Source organism: Bos mutus, chromosome 25, assembly GCF_027580195.1.
Source record: "Bos mutus isolate GX-2022 chromosome 25, NWIPB_WYAK_1.1, whole genome shotgun sequence".
Classification (NCBI taxonomy): Eukaryota; Metazoa; Chordata; class Mammalia; order Artiodactyla; family Bovidae; genus Bos; species Bos mutus.
Window position 1 is genome coordinate 932,908 of NC_091641.1, and position 14,574 is coordinate 947,481.

The 14,574-nt window shown below is 44.4% G+C and overlaps 1 protein-coding gene across 1 annotated transcript; it reads left to right on the forward strand.

Moving 5' to 3' along the window:
* The first annotated feature begins 6,343 nt into the window (after positions 1 to 6,343).
* LOC102266651 (putative olfactory receptor 1F12P) lies at positions 6,344 to 7,342 on the forward strand. Its single transcript, XM_005893156.3, has one exon. The coding sequence runs from the start codon at positions 6,398 to 6,400 to the stop codon at positions 7,340 to 7,342; it is 945 nt and encodes a 314-aa protein (XP_005893218.3). The 5' UTR covers positions 6,344 to 6,397.
* Positions 7,343 to 14,574: the final 7,232 nt, after the last annotated feature.

Genomic DNA, 14,574 nt, shown 5'->3' on the forward strand with positions numbered 1-14,574 from the left:
AGTGATTTTATATTAAACTATTATCTATGAAGTATGCAATAGCATTATGTTTATACATATAAATTTATATACACCTGAAACTAACACAACTGTATACCTGAAACTAACAGCATTGTCAATTAACTATATTTCAATTTTTTAAAATCATAGTTTTTTAAAAATTGACCATTACATGAACACTGGAGTTCTGATCTGACTGAAGATCAATTTCCTGGGTTAAACACAAAAAGTAAGAAAATATTAAGATATCCCCTGTAGACAAAAGTTACAAATTAAACCACTTAAAGCAATAACTTTCCAGTAGAAAAGCCCTAAGGAGATGATGTGGAGCCCAGGAGAACTGGGCCCAGCCAGACCCAAGGTAATTACTGCACATTTGTCTTTAACAATGCCCACTGGGTACTGCTCTCTGGAGGCCAAGAGTAGCTCGGCAAATAATCTGAGTGTGAGGCCCACACATCTCTTTGAAGCCCAAGAATCAGGGAATGAAGCCTCCTTGCTCACCGTGCCTTCCAGGCACAGATGTACTCCTCACCCTGCTTTCCATGGGGCTCAGGGTTGTGTCTCTGGCTTTAGGTTGCTTCTGAGCTGTCTGTCCCTCCTTAAGGAAGAGAAGCAAGTCAGGAAGAGGCTCATTCCTCAGGTTGGGTTGGCAGAAATTAGAACAACTGGACAGGTTAGTGCCAATGTGGGCACAAGAGGAGAAACTCCTCTCTCAATGCTCCAAAATGTATAAGCCCAAAGACATCTCCTCCACTTCTCAAAGATAAGCAGGACAGGAGACCTGTAGGATGCCTTGGAAACCATCTAGGAATCCAACCCCATCACTTTACAGAGAAGCAATCAGAGTACAGAATTTCTAAAACCACACAGGATTCGATTCCTAGACATCCTCACTCAGCACCTGCCCTGATTCCCGATTGTGGAGGCCTGTCTATTAATTCCATCTGTTTCTAAAGCTTATCCTTGACAGAGACATCTGAAAACATTTGCTGGTGTTAAGACAGGCTCAGGAGCAGAGCAGGATAACCTATTTCACATCACATTGAATGTAGGCAACTTAGCAAGGAAGAAACTAGTAGAAATTAAACCTCAAACCATTCCTATAACCCTCTAAATTAACATCTTATTTTTGCTGGCAGATGTACAAATATTCTGACATAGATGTTATCTGTATGTACATGCTATCTTATGTTCTGCTTTCAAAGTCTGTATCATAGACAAATATCCAGAAATGAACACATGCTTCCACTTTTAATATCTGTATAATATTCCACTGCATTGATAAATCATAGCTGCAAAGCTATTCTCTTATTGGGCATTTGATTGTCTTAACATTTTTTTTAAAATATAGGAATGTTTCAACAAATATCTGAACAAATTACCTTCTTTTTCCATAGGATTTGTTTCCTGCTATATAGTTCCAAATGTAAAATGCCTACATTTACTACATTTACTTAGTTTGTGTAAACCTCTATAAGACAGATAATAGTACCAATCTATAGTTTGGGGTACAATTTAAAAGCTAAAATTTAAGTAGTTAGTACAGTGCCTGCTCTATAGTATATATTTATTATTAATTTATTACTACTAATAATATATCTATATACTTACTTGGAAAGCATGATCACCTAAATACCTAAACTTTTCCATTAAAACCTATTTGTATCATATATATATCTTTACTTTATCCATTACAACTTTCTTTGAGCAAATATTTTATTTTTCAAGTTGAATTAAAAACCTAAAATATCAATTTTATCATTGGTGGGAATGAAATCACCTTTTTCATTGCGGTTTTTTTTTTTTTTGGTGTGTTTTATTTTTAAGACTTTAGTTATGAGATGATATGCAAAAAAGTTATGTTTTTAATCTTTTTTTCTTCTAAAATAACCAATACCAGCATTTCTAGTGAAATATTACATAAGGAATGATAACAGAGAACATTCATATCTTGTTCTTTTGAGGGAAAAGGTTTAAGTCTTCCATAAACAAGATGTTGAACAGGCAGTTTACATATTAAGACAAACACTCCTAATGTTTTCAGAGTTTTAATCTATAAAGCAATGATAATGATAAATACTTTATTGAAGTCTAATTACATTATTTTGATATTTGGTTCATGATGAATTAGGTTAATGGATTTCCTTGAGTTTAATAGTTAACTCAATGTGTCATTTTCGTAATTCTCAGATATTTTATTTGGGGTATTTATATCTATGAACAAAAAATTAAGGACTTCCCTGTAGCTCAAATGGTAAAGAATCTGCCTGCAATGAAGGAGATCAGGGTTCGATCCCCGAGTTGGGAAGATCCCCTGGAGAAGGGAATGGCAATCCACTCTAATATTCTTGCCTGGAGAATCCCATGGACAGAGGAGCCTGGTGGGCTACAATCCATGGGGTCGCAAAGAGTCGGACATGACTGAGCAACTAACACATGAACAAAATTGGTCTAAAATATTTCTTTCATTGTCATTATTTATCTTGAATTTAAAATACTTGCCTCTAAAAGTAAACTGAATAATAATAACAATAATAGTAATAGCCAGGTTAACTGCTTACATGTACAGTGCACTATTCTCAACAAATTATAGGTATTTTCTCATTTAATCCTCACAATAACCTCTTTTAGCAAATATTTCAGATTATTAACATGCTACAATTTTCTCTATTTTTAAATTTTTTACTACTGAATTAATTATTGGTGCTTAGAAGATTTTGAAGACACTGGAATCAGGTGCCCCCTTAGAAACTATTTAATAACTTTATGTTTCTTTCTCTATTAGCCTCATATTCATGTTCTCTAATTCATTTTGCACCTTTGGGGATATTTCAAACATATGTAAGTAGCCTTCTATTGTTTATTTGACAAGATGTATTAGCCCACAGTTGCAAAGGACGTGGCAAGAACTTTGAGTTTTAAACGAGATGAGGAGCCACTGGAGGACTTTGAGCAGAGGAGTAACATCTGACTTATATTTCTTACCATTCACCCCCGATGCCATGTAGAAACAGACTGCTGAGGATCGGATGAGGATAGAAACAGTGAGCCTGGTTAAGAGACTACTGAATAAACTGGATTGAAAAAAAAGACAGTTTGGGAATAAACTGGATTGAAAAAAAAGACAGTTTGGGCCACAAAGGCAGCAGTGGTCACAGAAAAAAAGTGGTCCCACCTGGTTACAGTTCAAAGGTAGAGATGACAATATACTCTACTCTACGGGATGAGGACAGTAACTGATTACTTAATAAGAGGAGTTAAGGATGGTACTAAGGTTTTGGCTTGAGCAGTTAGAAGAATAAGATGCAACCGAGGAAGCAGCAGTTTTGAGGAGAAGATCAGCAACACGGTTTTAGACAAGTCAAGTCTGAGACACCTGACAGATCTAAATGAATATGGAATGCAAGAAGTTGAACCTAAGTAAGTTCAAGAGGAAAATCCCAAACTGGAGAGAAATCTGGCTGGTATGTAAAGCTTTGGGGCTAATGAGACCACAGATTGAAGGAGGCCAGCTGGAGGTCAGAAAAGGAGGAGCAAGTGCGCAGCCAGTGAGGGAGGAGGGATGCCCAGATGAAACCGCTTCAAAGCCAAGTGAAAAACGTGCTTCCCAGAGGAGGACGTGACCAACAGTGCCAGCTCCAGCTTGTTGGGTCTCAGGAGACAGAGCCTGAGAGCTAACCACAGACGGAGCGATGGCGGCCTTGACAAGAGACACTTCAGGGATTGGTGGGGAGGCCTTGGATGGGGGCTTTGCGAGAGAACGGGAAGGGGGAACTGGAGAATGAGTACTGATCACATTCTGAGAACTTTTGTGGAAAAGGATGGATAGAGAAATGAGTTGATGGCTGGGGGGGAATGTGAGGTCAGCATGGATTTTCAAACTGGGGGATGTCTGCAGGAATGGTCCAGAAGCAACGAGGGGAAGGGAGGAATCTTTTCTGTTTTGAGTTAGACTTTTTGAGTTTTGGTATTCTTAAAATGACTCCCCTGGTGGCCCAGTGGTAAAGAACCCACCTGCCAATGCAGGGGATGTGGGTTTGGTCCCTGGGTTGGGAAGATCCCCTGGAGCAGGAAATGGCAACCCACTCCAGTAGTCTTTTCCAGTACTCTGGAAAAGTCTCATTGACTGAGGAGTCTAGTGGACTACACAGTCCACAGGGTCACAGAAGAGTCGGACACGCTTAGCGACTAAACAGCGAAAACAATTCTTAAAATAGGAGCACTTGGAAAGACCATGTTCCCAACCAGTGGGAAACAGTAACAGGAAAATGTTCTTCTCCCATATCTCTTGGGCAGTGGGAGGATGGGAAGGAAAAGACAGGATGGAGCCTCCTTGGTTTGAAAAGAATGTTAGTCAGGAAAGGACAGAGCATTGGTCCCTGCGCCACAGCTCCCGTGCACACTCAAGCGTGTCTTGGCACCTCTGTTGCAGCTATATGAACAAGCCGCCTCTTCCCAGTACAGACGACCTTCTTTCCCATGTCCCTATTCTGTCCATCCTGCCCCACACTCCCTTCTCCTGTCCCCGGGCTGGCCACTGCAGGATTCCCTGATCCACTGACAAGAATGCTCCAAGTTTAAGGTTACCCGGTAGCACTTCTTCAGTCTTTTTGAGAAAATCAAAGCACTAATTTGAAATCAGACTGACCTGGAATCAAATCCTGATGTCTTTGGGGGAAATTACTCAAGCCCTCTCAGTCTCAGTTTACTCATCTGTAAAATAAGAATAATAATGCCTCCTTTATACACATTGTGAGGATTAAATACATGCACCTACATACATGCCTAGTCCTGTGTATGACACACAGTAGGTGCTCAATAAGTGTCAGCTCCCTAGTCTAAGGGCTGTCACCTTTCCATTTGACTAGAAGCTTCTTGGGAGCAAGAACAATGTCCTTCATTGTTTTCACATTGTTCACATTGCCCAGTAAAGAGCTGTTTTAATCAGCACTGGTCAAATGAAGATCTAAACCATATGAAATACATGCTTCCTTTCATTTTTACTTTTCACTGAACAGATTTTTCTCTTAGCCTCTTAGGCCTCTATGTTATGGCTGTCCTTTACCAAAGATTCTTGCCTGTGGGTTGTCAAATACTTGAATCCTTAAAAAAAAAATGCATCAGTAAAATATTACTTCCAAAGGAGCCATTTCTTTTCTATACTAAGGCATAACTCTCAACACAGGCCAAGAATCTGTGGGCTGGGTCCTGCGCGAGCTGAAATCTCCATCCTCGCTGGATGCTGCCCAGTGGAGCGGGGAAGCCCCTTTGCTCCAACAAAATGGTGGCACAGAAAAAGCCTCCCAAGACCGTGAGCCCCTTTTCATTCCCTGCCCAGGTCCCAGGTGGGCCATACCCATTCCCATAGCTTTTCCAGACTGATTTCCCCTGTCAGCTATTCATCCCCAAGCAGCGCAGTAACTCCGGTTGCTTCTTTCCCACCCTCCCTCTTTAGGCCGTACCTTCTATAGGACACAAATCCCAACTATGTCTTGTGAAGCACTGAAAATTCATTTGTAACTAATGAAACTTCAGCTATGCTTGCAAAGAACTCCAACTCTGAGTTGCTGCCCTGCTGCCCACTCTGTTACTTTGGGCAACATCACACTCGCAGTTCCTCTTTGTTATCTGCAGGGGCGGCTCTCACCCTCCAGAGGCGAGGCCCTTCCTGGGTCAGCCCTGACAGAAGGGCGGGCTGAGCTGTCTCAGTCAGCAGGCTCTTCTGTCCAGGCGTGCCCTGGCCAACTCCATTCCCAGCATCATCACCAGGACCAAGGTGGCCCAGAGCCAGTGATGAGTGGCAGCCAGGGCACCCAAGTCCTGGGCTCCATGTGGGTGGAGGAGCAAGGGAAGATAAACTACTGGTGGGGAAGAAGGTTTATGGGGAAGGAGAATGTTTACAAATATCCTGAAGTTCCATGTATGTGCCATTGCGGTTCTAGAATTCTGTATAGAAAGGGCCTTCAGGTGGCAATCCTATTGGGATTAGGAGGAAATTACATTTCTATAGCTCTTTACTTAATACTGAGACATCATCACAACAAAGAACTAGAGTATGATGGAAATTTGGGGGGCTAACACACCTAAAGTATCCCCATTGTTGTTGCCACCACACAAGGCTTCTTCTTGGAGAGATGGCATATGGAGCTTTGTGGGGCTCAAGGTCAGTAGCATTTTGGTGGCAAAATAATTAAAACCCTGACTTTGTGATCTGCCGGGGCCATAGGACTTCCTGGTTGAAGCTTCTCCTTTGATGGGTAGACAGCCTTCTTTTAGGTTTCTACCAGATGAACACAAAGATGTGAGCTGAGGGGGTGTGTGGGGGAAGGAGGGAGACACCACCATCCTCTAAAGCCCACGCCTGGTCTGGATCTCCCAGCAGGACCAGTCGACCATGGAGACGGGAAACCACACGAGCACCTCCCAGTTCATCCTCCTCGGTCTCTCCAGCCAACCCGAGAAGCAGGAGCTGATCTTTGGGCTCTTCCTTCTCATGTACCTGGTTGGGGCAGCCGGGAACCTACTCATCATTCTGGCTATTGGCTCAGACTCCCATCTCCACACTCCCATGTACTTCTTTCTCAGCAACCTCTCCCTAGTGGATTTCTGCTTCATCTCCACCACAGTCCCCAAGATGCTCACGAACATCCAGACACAGACCCGGTCCATTTCCTACAGTGGCTGCCTAGCCCAGATCTACTTCTGCATTTTGCTTGCGAACATGGACAACTTCCTCCTGATGGCCATGGCTTACGACCGCTACGTGGCGATCTGCCGGCCCCTGCACTACTCCACAACGATGAGTTTAGCAGCCTGTGCCCTGATGCTTGGGAGCGCCTGGCTCCTTGCCAACCTCCACTCCCTGCTGCACACCCTCCTCATGGCCTGGCTGGACTTCTGTGCCAGCAACGTCATCCCTTACTTCTTCTGTGACCTCATTCCCCTGCTTCAGCTCTCCTGCTCCAACACCCTGCCCAATCAACTCATGATTCTGCTGGTGGGGGGCCTGATCGTCCTCATCCCCTTCCTCAGCATCCTCATCTCCTACGTCCACATTGTGTCTGCTGTGCTCAAGGTCCCATCTGCCCGGGGAAAACAGAAGGCCTTCTCTACCTGTGGCTCCCACCTTGCTGTGGTCATCCTCTTCTATGGGACCATCACAGGGGTCTACCTGAGTCCCTCACCCTCCCACTCAGCTGACAAGGATTCACTAGCTTCAGTAATGTACATGGTGGTCACCCCCACGCTGAATCCCTTTATCTACTGCCTGAGGAATAAGGACATGCAGGGAGCTCTGTGGAAACTGGTCGGTGTGAAGGTTGCATTCCATGGGCTATGATAGCAGAGCTCCCCTTCGGGGCCTCTGTGCTGGAAAGAGGATGAACCCCAGGGACAGGCTCAACACACAGAAGGCGGGAGGAGCAGACCTCACTGTCCTGTGTTGTCACTGTGGCCAGCAAAGCCTTTCATTGCTCCATAAGTAATCTGCAGGTCCAAAATATCTTGACCCCTGTGCTGACTGCCTAGACTACCAAGAGGGGAATAAACTCTCCCATAAAGAAAAACCATATAAACAGGTATAAAGTAGCTCTATCTGCAGACCTTCTGGAGAGGGTTCATGTGAGAACGGTGAGTTCATAGGAGTCTATGACCTGTGCTGGTGGGCTTCCCTGGTGGCTCAGTCAGTAAGGAATCTGCCAGTGATGTGGAAAATCCAGGTTCAATCCCTGGGTTGGGAAGATCCCCTGAAGAAGGGAATGGCAACCCACTCCCAGTTTTCTTGTCTGGAGAATCTCATAGACTATAACCCTCCTCTGCTGGAGGGTTACAGTCCATGGGGTCGCAAAGAATCGGACACAACTGAGTGACTCACTCACACACACACACACACACAACCTGTGCTGACAGCCTGTGCCAAGGAGATGCCCTTTGAGAGCCCCCATGCACCCCTACAGAGGCTCAGATCTTTAATCCTCAACCATCCCAGCTTCCAAACTCCTCTGCTGGACCCCCTACTTCCCAACAACCACCCCCACACTCTGGGCTGAACCTGGCTTTGGAGACAGGCTTCAGTCTGTCCACTCTCAGGCTAGGTCCTGCTGGCTGGAGCTCCATAGCTCTACCTACTTGTATTGGGAATGCCTAGAGTGACTGTCTCAGCTGAACACCTATGAAGGCCCTATACTGTCCTACTTATGTGCTTTCTTGTCTCTTAGGAAAGAGAGGAGGCTGGACTTAGAGTTGGTTCTCTGGGTGTGATGCATGTAAAAGGAAGGGGCCAAGATAATCCTTCTGAAGATGCTTCTCTACAAGCTGAACTGGACAAAGAGACAAAGGGAAAAAGCCTCATGTAATTAGCTCATGGCTGAAGAAGGTGTATATGGCTTTCTGTCCAGTAGGATAATATCCTAGGCTGCGAAGGGTGTGGCAGAGCTGGGGAGAGCATTACACGGAAAGTAATCACAACTGGCATCTGGTCCTGGGCCCTCTGATTACCAGCTATTTGACTGGTTCATCTGACAAGCATCATTCCAGCCAACACACCATGCTCTTTTTGTCCCTCCTCATTCTTCTCCAGCTGCCATTTGCCCATTTCTATCCATCAAAATTCCAGTTGTCCCTCAAGGCTCAGATAAAATACCATGCCCTTCATGAAGCCACCTCAAGTCTCCCCAGTCAAAAGCAAACTTTTTTCTCCTCTGAATCGCAATATAATTTGAATTCTACTACAGCTTCTTTCATGCTCTGTTTTGCATACTTCAACTTCGCAGGGCTCACCTCAACTCTACTACAAACAGAATTGTTGAAGTCTTATTTTCTTAAATCTCAACGTTTTAAATTGACAGCAGATATGCAGAAAGAACACTTATGGCCTTTCTCCCCATGATTTTGCCTTAACCAATACATTTCCCCAACCCCAGACAAGGAAAAAGTTAGCAACCTGGTTGGCCAGAGTCCAAGGAGTTCACTGGTGCATATTTTATGAGGGCAGTGTGCCCTTATGGGTCATCATTTAGGGGTGAAGCTCCCTTCCTCCCAGCCTGGCCCCTTGATTAGTCCTCTTCTATCCGTGTCTGGCTGGAGTCCTCACTTGGGTCCAGTCACCTCTTCCTCCCTCCCTCCCTCTCCCTGCCCCCAACACCATGACTGAGCACATAGGTCCTTAATTCTGATCTGGGGCTGAGTGGGAAAGCAAAGTAGGCCAAAGCTACTTCCCAGCTCACCTTTAACCAATGAGCCCACGACAGAGGTTACTGGGTATAACTCACATACCAACAGTTGAACTTTGGCTCAAAGTTTGCTATTGTTCCTTGAACATAGTTTCCATGGGATCCTGAGCCTTAGGAGTTGGGATGATTGGATTTCAGCTTTCCTGGGTCTCTGATCATAGAACCACAATAACAGCAACAAAATCTCACCATCACTTTGTGACGTCATGAAAAGCTGAAGTCAGCATGGAGAAGAGGTCTTCGTGTGCATTGCTATAATGGTGAATAATACAATGGTTTGGTCTCAAAGTTAAAAAAAAAAAAAAAAAAAGGAACAATAAAAAGATTTTAAAAGGGGGCAGGCAGTGAATACCTTTGAAAGACCTTAAACTGACCTTGCTCATCAGTGGGCCGTGAGGATGCTTCCTGCCCTGAGGCCTCTCCTTGTCACCTTGTCAGCCTGGCTCACGTCCTGGCCAGGAGGCTGCTTGCTGAGGGGGAAATGGGAAGGAACCACCTGCACACAGGTCAACTATAAGATGTTCAGAAGCTCAGCCACCCTTACAGACTTGGTAGCATAAACCCAATCCTGTGAAGATACCAGAATGTCCGTTTATATTTTTAAAATAAAATATTTAAGGGGAAAAAAAAAGAGTTGTTATCTACATTTTTAAAAGTGTTATGAGGGAAAGTGGAAGCATCTCCAAGAATAATTAGAATAAAAAATATCTCTTACATCATTTTCCAAGTCATACAACACTCCCTCTGCTCACAGTGGGTGCCTTCCCCACACCAGGGGCCACAGGTACTGCATCTGTTCAACAAAGGTAATTTGAGCTCAAGGGAAATTATGTCCCAGATACCTTATCCCAGAGAGGTATCAGCAAACAAAACAAAGTTTCCTCTTTCTTGCAGCAGCTGATGTTCCAGGGATTAGGGAGGCAGAAAAAAAATTAAGAAAAAAAGCATTCAATATGCCAGAGTTGTGAGCGCTGTAAGAAAAATAAACGCGGTTCAGGCACCAGACGTTAACCAGGAGTGCTCCTGTGGGCAGGCTGTGCTTCAGTTACTGTTGTTTCATAACCAACAACCCCAATTCAGTGGCTTAAAATACTCATTTATTTGTTCTCTCATATTTCTGGTGGTGACTGGGCCCTCAGAATAATGTACAGATAGGGTTTTGTCAGAGTTCCTGGTGGATCCTCTGCAACACTCACCTCTCCCAGAACCACACCGGCTTTGCTGGACTCTCCACACCCAACCCGGCACGTGGTTACAGATGAGCACAACCTCCTTCTGTTATAACAGAACTCAAGCATTTCCTGTAGAGCTGCGCTCCCAAGATGCCCGATGCAAAGTGCTTCACCTGCCTCCCCCATCGTGGGAGGTGAAAGTTAAGGAGAGTGATGGCAACTGAGAAAACGAGAGAAGCAGCAGCAGGCAGAGAAGCAGATACTAGGTGACTGCACCAAGAGAAATGGATGCATTGAAGACATCTTTGTGAAGCACTTTTATTAAGCTGGGCACTGTGCTGAGACATAGCAATAAATGAATTTCTGATTCCCTCCTCCCCACCAAAATCTTCTAGTGTGAAATTAGGATGTAACTATCCTTGTTGTTTAAGAGGTTCCTGCATTATGGCTACGAGCTGAGAGTCATAACAGCACTTTGCTAAGATCATGACTTACTGTTCATTTGTATGACCATCTTGTATCTGCTTTGGGCTGGTGGGGGGAAACTTTGGGATTTATTCAAATGTTTCAACAAGTGCTCTGGTGCAACCAGTGTCCCACATGATGATGGAGCAAGCGCTCTCAAAAGACATGCATGTTACCACCTGAGGAGTCGGGTAAAAGGAAGGTACCAGTGGAAAATTCCTCCATCCCCAAGTACATTTCAAACAAGTTCCCTGGTGTCTTTGATGTCAGGGATTTTCAGAGGACATTTGGAGAGTCTCTGCTGAAAAGCATTGTTAAACAATAAAAAAGGAGGCATAGTAAAAGTTTTCAGTTTATTTGAGCAAAACTCATTCCGCACACAGGAGGCAGGAGCAAGACGTCTACAGAGAAGGAAGAGAAGTGAATAAACTGAAAGGCTGTAGTTTAAGGCTGCCTTATACAGGAAGTCAAGCTGGCTGTTTGTGATTGGTCATCCTTTTCAATTTCTTTTAACCTTGAGGCATTCACAGGCTCAAGGTTTGGGTTTGCTCATATAGGCTGCCAAGGCATTAGAATTACCTCTAACTGCCTCCTTGTTTAACTAGTTTAAGACCATGAAGGATAAAAATCTCTATCCTGAATATCCTAGGATAGCTTTCACCTTGAGCACTGAGTGTGGCAGGAACATGCCCACCCTTCCACTACCCAAGCTGAAAATAGCAAGCTGAGCAAGCTAATCTGATTGAGAGCTGAGTGCCTCCTAGAGGAGCAGTATCCCCTGTGGAACCATGGAAGGCAAGGGATGTTCTAAGACAGTGGACCTGGTCACCTCTAGATCCCCTACATTGAATTTTTTTAATCAGATGCCATTATTCCATGAGAAAGTGATCTTCTACAGTCAAATACCACATGATCAAGTTACCTGCCCCACTGCTCCAGGAACTTCCTGAAATATAAAGCACTTCAACATAGAGATGTGACCAGTACCCGGTGGGATTTACCAGGGAGCTACAAAGAACGCTGCAATGAATTGTCTTGTGCATGTCTCTTCTTATTGTTAGAGGCGTGTCTTTAGAATAAATTCACATGTAATTTTGTTAGATATAGCACTGCTAAATTCCCGTCACATAAAGTTGTACCATTCTGCGTTCTGTCAGAGGTGCCTAAGAATTCCTTTTTTCCCCACAAACCCATCAAACACATGTAGTCAGGCTTTTGAAGTATGACCAATCTATAGGATAAGAAATAATATCTCAGTGTAGCTTTACTTGGCATTTATTTCATGAGTGAAGGTGAACATCTTTTCATATGTTCAAGAGTCACTTTTATCTTTTTTGTGAATTCAAATTTGTTAATTTTTCCATGCAATATCATCTTTATTATATGCTAGACTTCCACACACAGATGGGTCTGTTTCTGAACCTGTATCCCACTCCATTGGTGTATCTGTGCTACCACCACACTGTTTTAACTCTTGGTTTTTCCATCTCTTATTTTCCATTCTTTTCATCAGCACCTTAGTCCAGGTGGCTGGAATTCCTAAAACTGAAAGCTGGGAAAACCTACAGGAAGACTGGTTCTCAACAATTAACTGTTCATCATCCATTCTACTTCTTCCTGTTCAGAGAATCTGCTAAGCCCTTCCACAGAAGTCCATGATACATCCAGATGATAGAGATTGGGTTTTCTCAAATTTTTCACAGACATGGAGATGGTCTAAGACTCAAATAGCTCCCAGGGGTGGGACTCAAGAAGACAAATATAGACTTCTACCATCCCTTTTCCCAGTCTTTGTCTAAAAGCTCATACACCACCTTCTCAATAAATACATTTTTTAAGTAGGAAGGGGAAATATGAAGCCAGCTCCTGCATTTGCTGTTTCCTGGTCTCTGGCCATGGAAACCATGAGCTGTGACTAGTGCACACAGCAGTGAAGACAGCCCTTTTACTGGCCCCTCTGTGCTCTTCCATCTCCTCAGTCCCTCTGCTTCTCAGGGTGCAACACCAGCATCAGCCACCCCTTCCACCCTCACTCTCCCAGCAGTTTAAGTTCCCGGAGACAAACACAAAGAAGATGACAGCCTACCCTCCCCACTTCATTACAAATGTTTATGTAGTTTTTTATTGAAAGGTATCAACCCTGGGAATGGGTTGCACAAGACCAGTCTCTAGAAATATGCCCTTCACTGAGACAATAAAGAAAAAAAAAAAAAGGCAAGAAAGGGATATGTAATTTTAAGAAGCCCAAGTGAGCTGCTCTGACTTGTAGAACTGCTAAGTGAACTGATGTCCCTGCAGATGGCGTGCAGCAGTTACAGATGACTGCCAGGTTGGGGGGCCACCAAGGGGCACCGTGCTTCAGTGCTCTTCCTTCCTAAGGCACACTTGAGAGACTTCTAGCCATGAAAAAGGTAGAAATCCAGGGCTTTCATCCATTCAAATATTTATGTCTACTGTGGGCCCTGAAGACCTTATTATGGAGGCAAAAATGTTGGCAGTGGCTGCACCATGCTTGCATGGCCCCCAACATGCACCTGCTTTCACTGGGGATGGTGAGTCCAGGCCCAGCTCACTGCTGTGTGGAGGCTTCACAGCAAGTGCCTGCCTGAAGAGAACCCAAAGCCACATGCCAGGCTGCCTGTGACAGATCCCAGCACCCACCCTGAGACTCAGCTTCAGTAGCTCTTGGCTCTGCCTGGCAACACTGCACTTAACACCCATGAGCTCTAGTAGCTCCTTTGTTTTCTAGAAATTAGGCCAGGGGTCTTTAAGGTCCAGGCCTTAGAAACCCAGTCTTTTCTTCTAATAGCTAAGCCATCTAATTCGCCCCAGCACTTACCCTGAACCCTAAGGGCAGAGGTTCTCAGCCAAGATCAATTTTGCCCCAAGGGACATTTGGGAAGGCCTGGAAACAACTTTAGTTGTCACAACTGTCATCAAATAGACTGAGAACAAGGATCCTGCTAAACAGCCTATGACCCACAAAAAAGCCAGGGCAGCCTCCAAGACAAAGAAGTGCCTGGCACACAGTGAGAACAGTGTCAAGGTTGAGAAACTCAGGCAAAGTTTATAAGAGCAAGGAGACATGTTTTGACAGCTCCTTTCCCCATCTCAAAAGTGGATCCAGACAACTTGTGTTGCAGGGTGAAGGTGATGGGATAAGAAACCAGCTTATTTTTTAAGCAACAAAGGTATTCCTACTTCTCCCTAGCATACTTAATCAGTCTGCAGACAACATTCACCCTGGCATACATTTTGAGAAGCATTTTTTTTAATCCATTTGCTCCCCAGGACAGACCTTAGGCAGAAAGTTATCTGGTCTGTTAATGCCCAAGAAATAAAAAGGGATTTCTCTTCCAAAGGTCATACCCCTTGGGAGCAGCAGCCTTTCTCACCACCACAGCCGGCATGGCACACACAGCTAGGCCCTGAAAGTGCACAGCCTTAGCCCAGCGTGAGGGAACTGCAGACACCCTGTCACACACAGTGAGGGCTAAATATAAAGTGACCAAGTGTCCCTGTTTGCCCTGGAGTCCCAGTTTACACCACTGTCCTAACATAATAGCACTTCCCTTTACTCTCAAGGGGGGCTTGAAATGAACAAGATGAGCTTATAATACCCTGTCACATGAGAGCAAAGAAGCCATCAAAGGTGATTAGGGTTATACAGAATCAGGAGCCAATGTGAAGAGGCTCCCACTGGT

Coding starts and splice junctions, on each gene's coding strand:
- LOC102266651 (XM_005893156.3), top strand. CDS start 6,398: ATGGAGACGGGAAACCACACGAGCACCTCCCAGTTCATCCTCCTCGGT.